Below are 8,805 nucleotides of genomic sequence, written 5' to 3'. Positions count from 1 at the left end.
AAAACAGCTACGCCTCTGGAAACACTTAGGAATGTGTCCCGTTGAACTCAGTGGGGCTTACTTGCGATTAAACACGCCTGTAATGTATCGCTGTAAGCCTACACACACCGAATTCAAGCGTCCATAGACGGAGCAATTGAACGCATTTGAAGCCAAGGAAAGGCACTTGCAAAGACAGCTAGGCCTGTGCGCCGCCCCCAGAAGAAGGGCCCCCGAGAGCACGGCGCGCCGGAAGTTGCCGAGTTTAACGGCGGGGCAGAAGGCGGCGTTTTGACGGATCGGCAGTGCCCACTTTCCGGGCGCAAGCGAAGGTTTGAAAACTTCCGGTAAACACTGTAGCCGGACGTGGGGCTTCTGCGGGCTATTTATTTCGATTTTTTTAAAGTGCATTTCCCGAAACGAGCTAATAGCCAGGGACAAGGGGACTGTGGCGGAGGAGACTACGGTCTCGCCTTCTTTCCGTTCCCTTTCTAGTCCTATTGCGAACTTCGGCGGGAGGAAATGTCTGGATGCAGTTCCTGTTCAGTAGACTCCCGGGATTTGTGTCATATGAAACTGCAGTTTCTTTTCTCTCTTGTTCCTGTAGTGTTACTTCTTTGAGATTCCCAGTTGGCAACCTGTGGGTTAGTGTGTCCGCTTACGTCACTGGTTTCCCAAGAGCAAAGTTAACCTCTCGATTTTTAAAATAATGCATGTTTTTTTACCCCACAGCTGTGAGGATGACTTCCTTGAAGGTACCAGTCATCGATGTCCAGAATGATAATTTCAAAGAGCTCTGGCCATCCATGCTCTTGGCCATCAAAACTTCTAGCTTTATTGCTATTGACACGGTGGGTAGGGTTGCTCTTCTGGGTGCTTTTATCTCCCCCTAAAAATTTAGGGGGAGACTGTGTGCAATAAGAACATTGAGGTTTATGCTGCAGATGTGATTGTCTCTTGGATGGTGACTGGGCAGCTAGTTTTCCTTGGGAGAGCAGACATGATTTTCTTCAGCTAATTCTTAAGAGACAAAACAAGAGATCTTTTATTTCTCCTAATCCATTTCTAGCTGGCAGAGTAGTGTTTGGAAAGTGCAAAGTTTAAGCTCAGGGCTTAAATGATATGATAACCTACAGTTAGAACATAGGAAGCTGCTTTATTCCTAAATCAGACCATTGGTCCATCTAGCCCAGTATTGTCTACACTAACTGGCAGCGTCTTTCCAGTGTTTTAGGTAGGAGTTTTTCCTAGCCTTGCCTGGAGATATTAGAGATTGAACCTGGAACCTTTTGCACGTAAACCATGTGCTCTATGACTGAGCTGTGCCCTGTCCCTAGCTCATTCTACATATTACATAACTCATCCCACTAGGAAGTCTAACTCTTATCTTTGTCCATAGGAACTTAGTGGGCTTGGAACAAGAAAGAGTTTGTTGAACCAGTAAGTAACATACTACAACTCACTGCTACCCTTTTGAAGCATGTTTTCAAATTCTTGTTACTATCACTTCCTTATGGACAGTGATAGTAGACAGTGTTTGGCCATACTTCTTTGAAGTCTTTCTCCCTCCTCCCCAGTACTGATTGAACATACTTCTGTCAGATTCCTAGGTGGAGGAGGCATTGCTTAAGATGTGATTGCTCAGAGTAAGCAATCAGTTCTTTTAAGGCAGAGACTATGACAGCCGTGGAGATCAGCCCCATATGCATCTAATACTCCTTAGGAAAGTGGGAGGGTCTCTGTCTTCTGTGTAATGAAGAGTGTTTCCAATTGAATTGGGAGGAGAAATCCTATAGATACTTGGGTTGAATGGTCCAAATTGCCTGTGTTTGTTTCCTACTAAGTTACCTGATGGCTTGCCTTGCAGATGTATTGAAGAACGATACAAAGCTGTTTGCAGTGCTGCCAGAACACGCTCCATTTTGTCCCTAGGAATTGCTTGTTTCAAACAGCTCCCTGATAAGGTATGGTGCTCATCTTGTAGCTTTCACCCTACTATGGTAATTCTGTTGGTGAGTTAAAGAGCACATTAGTTATGGGAGATAAGGGGAATGATACTTTAACGCTAAGCCTTAGAACTGAATGTAGAAGATTTCTAGGATATTACTGTTCACTTTTTCTATTGTACTGTTTTCAATTTCATTGGGCTGGCTTGTGTTTACAGACAGAACACACATACCTCTCCCAGATCTACAACCTGACCCTGCTCTGTATGGAGGATTATATCATTGAACCACAGTCAGTTCAGTTCCTGGTGCAACATGGCTTTGACTTCAACAAGCAGTATTCTCAGGGTATTCCCTATCATAGGGGCAATGACAAGGTATGGGGACTCCTTACCCTAAGGACTAATGATAGTGGGAGTACAAGAAGAAAATAACTGTGGAGTGTGAATGGGCTTCCTACCCAGTAGGCATCCCAGCAGAAAATGTTCCTCCATAACATGGTAGCTGAAAGGGATCTTCCAGCTGGGCGTCAGTATTGTGATCCAAGATTCCAGGTTGGTTGAGGGCAATGAGGATCATGTTGGGACTAGAGACCTTAGCGGTGTTAGTAGCTTTCTGAGGGGTTGGTGATCTTATTGACAATGGTGAGTGTAAAATATAGGATTCCTCAGTGTTCTAGTCAGTGCTTTAGTTGGTATCTAAAAAGGACCAGGGAAGACTTTATTCCTGTTATCATATCCAAGCTGGATATTTGCTTTGAATAGTATGTCAGACTGTTGCATCCTTTTAGCATCTGAAGCTGTGGAATGGGCCCTCAGTCAGAGGAGGTATTCCCATGATAGAGAGGTTTGTGCAGGCCTTGGAAATGAGGCTAGCTAACTCCCCCCTCCCCTGCGCTCTCTCACAGGGAAATGAAAACCAGAGCCAGACTGTCCGTACATTTTTCCTGGAACTGATCCGAGCCAGGAAGCCCCTCATCCTGCACAATGGCCTAATTGATCTCGTCTTCCTGTACCAGTGCTTCTATGCTCACCTACCTGACAACTTGGGCACCTTCACTGCTGATCTTTCAGAAATGTTCCCAGCTGGCATCTATGACACCAAGTATGCCTCTGAGTTTGAGGCACGCTTTGTCGCCTCTTACCTGGAGTATGCCTACAAGAAGTGGTAGGTATCCCTTCCTAGGTAAAGCTTTAAATCTCCTCGCAGGGATTCCTGTACTTTAGGTAGGGAGAGGTTAACTGCCGAGTTCAAGGCCGCTCTTCTGCTTCTTGATATTAATGCAAGAAAAAAGTCTGATTTCTATATGAACGGTTAGGGTGAAGGACAAGTAATAAGCTGTCTGTCTCTTTAGTGACTGGTGAAGAGGACTTTTCCACTTGCCTATAGATTATTTCATCTATGTATATTCTTGGGCAAATATTGTAATTAAATTGAGTATTAATGCTGGATCTCATGGTTAGAAACAGATAATTTTTTTCTGTGCTTTCCCTGTGAAGCTTTAGCAAAGGGATAACGTCTCCTTTTCCCCAAGGAAAAAAAATCCTCCTTTCGGTATTCTTTCTTTCACTTGTGCTCATGGGAATTAGCCGGGAGGGATAAAGTGAGAAATAACTTCAACTGCATGCGCTTTACATACCTGCAATTTGTCTCAAGTTGTTCTCTTGCTACAATCTTCATCTGAAATTCTTGGTGAGTTTTACTAGCAGTATTCCTCCCTCGGCTGCAACCTCAGTTGGCCTTTCAAACAATAATGGGAGATGTATTCCCAGAAGCCAGATTTCCTGTTTGGTATTTGGTACTGGATTCTGGGTAAAGCTTTTGCTAAATCTAAAGTCCACAAGATTTTGGTTGGTCTTGGTAGCTAGCCATTATTTATGGTTGCCGCTGACTGTACTCCTCTGGCACATGCTGAGAATTGGGGGGCGGATGTCAGTGTCTCAGTTCACACTGTGTCTTGAAGACACCCCCAAACAGCAAGAGATTCTCACTGACTCTGAGTGACTCCAAAGCAAATTTTTTTATCATCCCTTCCCCCAAGTTCTCAGCATATGTCAGGAAACCTGGGAAGGAGCCAGGTTGGTCTTGGTAGCTAGCCATTATTTCTCCTGCCCAGCATGGTGGCAGATTCTTCCTTCTTCAGTTGTCTGTCAGGAGAATGGAGGGGAAGGTCTTTCACTTGTGTTGGGTAACAGCAGGGAGGGAGAAAAGAGGTGCTGACCAGGAAGAAATGTTTGGCTACTACTAGCAACCGCATTTGTCAAACTCTGGCTAAACTGTTCCTTAGGTTTTCTAGGAATGACTGCAATTTTCCCTCCATTCTCCCCACCCCTCCTCTTCCAAATAATCATTAAAGGAACTGTTTGCCCATTTGAGAGAGACGTAGCAATTTTGGGGAGATGCTAACGCTCTGTAACTGTGCCAGCTAATCTAACAGTAGAGGGAATACGCAATTACAATGATGGTACTCTTGTATATTACTTTCTCTTATCAATAGCAATACTAGGTTTGCTCTATAGTCCGATTCCTTTTTCCAGCACAGCTTTTTTTCTACATACATTTCCTTGGTCTGTTCTGTTGGTAGGCAGCTGATTTCCTTGTTTTGCCTCCCTTCCGCAGATTCTAATGCGACTTTTGCATTTCAGCAAGCGTGAGAACTGCAGGTTGAAGGAATCCAAAAAGCAGCACCTCAGCATAGAGTTCTGCAGCTATCCTGCCAGCATAGCTTCCTACATTGATTACCGCTTCTGCTCTCTGTCTGATGCCAGCCAAGCCGGGATTGATACTGCTAACAAAGTAGCCATCTGTCAGACATTTTCTGTAAGTATCACTTCTCTCTGCCTTCTACAGTTTAGGATCTTAAAAGCTTCCAAAAGACTGAATTGGTAATAGTTGCTTCAGTTCCTCAGATGTTCTGAGATAAGAGACGACAGGCTATCCAGAATGAAAGAGACCTTTCTTGCTTGATTCCTTCTAGCAGTTCTTGGGCCAGATACCTGCCCTGACTGGTGGGTTGTGCTATAGTGGATGATAGATGTTTATCCTGATTGTAAGGTGAATCTTTAAAAGGATGGAATTTTTCTGGGAATTCCAGTTAATGAGGAGAGATGCTGCCATCTTAATTTATTGTTCACCGCTCTGGAATCTGTCAAAATGTGGAGCAGCATACAAGTATAAATAAATAACAAACAACAAATAATCAGGGATATCTGGAAGCTATTAGTAAGGCTTAGATCATAGACGGTCCAGATTATTATTTTAGCACTACTGTTTCTCAGACAATCAGGGTTGTCTGATTGCAGTCATTGAGAAATACTGAGGAATTGGAAGCTGCTCTAGGAAAACTAAGAGTTTTTCATCAAGGCTAATTCTCACCCTACCCTGCAGGCTTATGGCTGGTGCCCAGATGGGCTGAAGTGTTCACAGTCTCACAACATTGATCTGATAATTAATGAGGATGAGAATCACAAAGAGAAGCGGAAGAAAAGGAAGCAGAAGTGGAAGCGGCGGAAGAATTTTGTAGAGCCCTTAAAAGAAGCTGAGTTAGGAAGCCCTGAGAAGGATGGAGAGGTGGCTTGGAATATGGAAGAGGGGCCCCCCTCCAAGCAGTCCTGTCCTAGCAATGTAATTGCTCCTACTGTAGACTCTGCAGGCACAGAGACTGTGTCTAGTAATGAGGAGTGTTCTATGGATGTGGAACGAGAACTAGGCTCTGACAGTGCAGCTGATGCCAAGATGGATGAGGAACAAACCAATGCCACAGACAATGAGGGCATCACTTCTTCACCATCCAAAGATGGCCAACAAGAAAAGGCAGCAGGGACTGAAGGATCAAGGGCAAAGGTCCAGCTAGAGTGTGCTGCTGCAGTGATCTTGTCTGCCACAGAGAATCTAGTGGCACCTATGCCTAGCTGTTCAGAGGGGGGTATTCACCGGGCTGGCTTTGATGCCTTCATGACAGGTTACATCATGGCATATGTCCATATGCTCAAGATTGATGAACATGAAGACTCAAATGAAGGGCCTTGGTTGCCGGACTGTCACAACAAACTGTACCTCAGTGGGAAGTCTGTGCCCCTTCAGATTGTGAAAAGTTTGTTCTCTAAATCCTCCAAAGCTCATAGCCAGAAGATGAAATTGGCCTGGGCTAGTAGTTAGAGCCAGGAGCACTACTATATAAGACTTTAGATCAGAACTGTTGGAAACAGAGCAACATCTTCTAGCCACAATCCTCAAACCAGAGTAGTTCTAGAGGATTCAGGAGGGCTACTTGGAATAAGTGGCATAAGAACAGCAGCCTGTATGTGGATTTGTTTTTAAACATTTGCACAATTAAATTACTCTATACTAGATTTCCTCTTCTTGTAGGGCCAGGCAGCCGTCGTCAATAAGAACTTACAGAGAACTAGGAGAAGCCCTAATTTAGAGGAGCCTCATTCAGTTCACTCACCCATACAAACAGCATGAGAACCAGCAGCTTATTTCTATATGAATCATGGGGACCACTTTTCTTGTTACTACCATAGGGAGACAAAACACCTGGAAGTTATAGGAAATGCTATAGTACTTCTACCCAGTTTCATTGCATACTTTCATCCTTCAGGATTGTATGTGTGAACATGCACTAATAGTAAATTGGGCTCAACTAGACATGTTAACTGTGAGAATGCAGTTAATGTGCACAAGTTCACATGTAAATAACAGGTGTGGGGGAAAGGACAAGCAGCACTGGGATTACAGCCAATGCTGGTGGATGCAGTCCAATGCAGCCCTTTCATTCAGGGCTGGACATGTTCAATCCTCCCTCCCCATGTCTTTTTAACAGTAAGGGTGAAATGTTGTGCCACAAGGTAGAAAAAGTGCATTTATGAGTGAGATACAGAGCACGTCCCAATAGTCTGAAGACTTCGCTTCTGTCCTAAGCAGTTGCTCGTTAACAGTAAGCTTGTTATATGGCAGAACCTAACTTTCAAAACCTAGATACTTTATATAGGAAATGCCTTCTCAAAATAAACGAGCGCTCAAGCTTTCAAGTGTATTTTAGATAAAATCTATTGCAATATTTATTAGGCTCAAAAAGCAATCCACAAATGCTTTTAAAAATCAGGTTTTACCTCAGCCATCTGGGAATCAAGGCATGAAGCACATTCCCCTAGCCCTAATGAAGTTAGAGCTCAGACTCTATTTCTCTCCCTGATCGCCTTTATGTATAAAATCTTAGTCGGCTTCATCACTGCTAGTTTTAGGACAGAAAGAAAACAGCTTGTGTCCCTCTCCTTCTCAGATCAAATTAACCTTTTTTCAGTAGCCAGACACAGTGGTTTGTTCCTGGGCTCCACTATTAGCTTGGCCCTCTGGCCAGTCTAGTTGCCAGCCTCTACTTTACATGTTTTCAGGCTAAGTCCTGACACTGAGTAAAGGTAAAATGACTCTTTGTATAGAAGTAAGCTGATACAACAGGTCAGTCACAGGTTCTAGATCTATGATACCATTTAGGTGTTTTTTTCCTCTCTCCAGAGATTGTATTGGTAAATTGTTTTCCTGTCTCTTCACTTCTCTTGTATTTCTTCTATCTTGTTTCATTCCCTAGTTTTTGTTTTCTGCTTCTAATATTTATTTCCGTGCACTTTAATCTGGTTCCTGCTACTTTTCTTAATATTCACTCTTTCCTAGTTAGATTTGTGGGTTTCAGCTATGAAAGACTGCTAAGGGAAAACGATCAAACATGCTACTTGATGCACCATTTTTGCCTGAACTGGTGCCATAAGGCCTACTGCCAGCAGTGTTGTACTGTACCCTTTTGTGCTGGCTCTGCATACCATACTAGAGGCGGCTGTTCTACTGCTATTGATCTCTGAAATCCTGTTCATGTAAGTAGCACAAGATGCACAGGAACCAAGTCCCTACCTCACTTGAATCAAAGTAATCTACTAAGCGGCATTTGACAGGAGATACATAACTAGATTCTTAGGAGGATTAGCCACCCAAAGGATTTGTTAAGAGGACTGTGGCACTGGAGTAAATACAATGGAATAAAAGCAACTTTCCCATTTGTCTTATGGCTCAGTCACTACTGAAGGCAGCTTTTCCCCTGGCAGTTCTCTTTACAAAGAAAATCTTGATTTATGAAAAACGTACATGTAAAATCAGCCATAAGGGAAGGGTAACCAATTGAGGAGACAAGGAATTCAAGGCAAATTGGTTAAATCCCACCTTGCCCCTCCACTATTGTGTCTTATTCAAGTGCACAGCTTTTTACTAATAGCTTTACTAGACAAGCTTTTTAGTAATGGAAGACAATCTTTAGTGCAAGGGTGGGAGTTGGGAGTCCCAACAACATCTGGAAGGCTACAGGTTGCTTGCCCCCTGCGCTAGTGCTAGTATTCTAAGACGTCTAAATGTCAATGTTGCCCATAGCCAACACCCATTTCTATTGAAATAAAGCACGTGAATTTCACAGATCAAATAGAGAAACCTCAGGTTTACATGCAAGCTATCATTTGACAACTTAGGGCCTTTCCAGATGTTAACATACCTTTACTGTTCTATCCATGCAGACTTAGTAGTGTATCTCGGTCCCACACATTAGAAAGTAGTAGTGCAGGACTTCGTCCTGGAAACCAGGAAATGATAGGCCTGTTGGTCTAATGTCTGTTCTAGATAAATTGATGGAAAGCATGATTAAGGATCGAATTAATCACACGGGAACAAATGTTAAAGAGGAAAAACAGCATAGCTTCTGCAAAAGGAAGTCCTGCCCTGTGTTCTTCAGAGTGTGCTAGCAAGTATATTTATGAGCTGGGATTGTAGACGTAAGATTTCCACAAAGCATTTGACAGTCAGCTAAGGCTTCTGAATAAAATGTAACAATCGTGGGGTC

The 8,805-nt window shown here is 43.3% G+C and overlaps 1 protein-coding gene across 4 annotated transcripts; it reads left to right on the top strand.

Moving 5' to 3' along the window:
* The first annotated feature begins 240 nt into the window (after nucleotides 1-240).
* Nucleotides 241-8,805, top strand: TOE1 (target of EGR1, exonuclease). 4 transcript variants are annotated; one of them, XM_084852688.1, is made up of 8 exons: nucleotides 241-326; nucleotides 712-830; nucleotides 1,379-1,419; nucleotides 1,847-1,943; nucleotides 2,144-2,302; nucleotides 2,833-3,092; nucleotides 4,571-4,745; nucleotides 5,313-8,805. In XM_084852688.1, the coding sequence occupies exons 2-8, from the start codon at nucleotides 720-722 to the stop codon at nucleotides 6,081-6,083; spliced, it is 1,614 nt and encodes a 537-aa protein (XP_084708814.1). In that variant the 5' UTR covers nucleotides 241-326; nucleotides 712-719; the 3' UTR covers nucleotides 6,084-8,805. The 4 variants fall into 4 exon arrangements, with proteins under 4 accessions (XP_084708814.1, XP_084708817.1, XP_084708815.1 ...); XM_084852691.1 differs by having other exon boundaries at nucleotides 241-311; nucleotides 5,313-7,980; XM_084852689.1 differs by having other exon boundaries at nucleotides 241-623; nucleotides 5,313-7,980.

The sequence above is a fragment of the Heloderma suspectum genome, chromosome 4 (genome assembly GCF_057233095.1).
Source record: "Heloderma suspectum isolate Gila_16-S chromosome 4, 16-S_ref, whole genome shotgun sequence".
Classification (NCBI taxonomy): Eukaryota; Metazoa; Chordata; class Lepidosauria; order Squamata; family Helodermatidae; genus Heloderma; species Heloderma suspectum.
The sequence above is the reverse complement of the archived record's forward strand: the minus strand, read 5'-3'. Positions and strand labels throughout refer to the sequence as shown.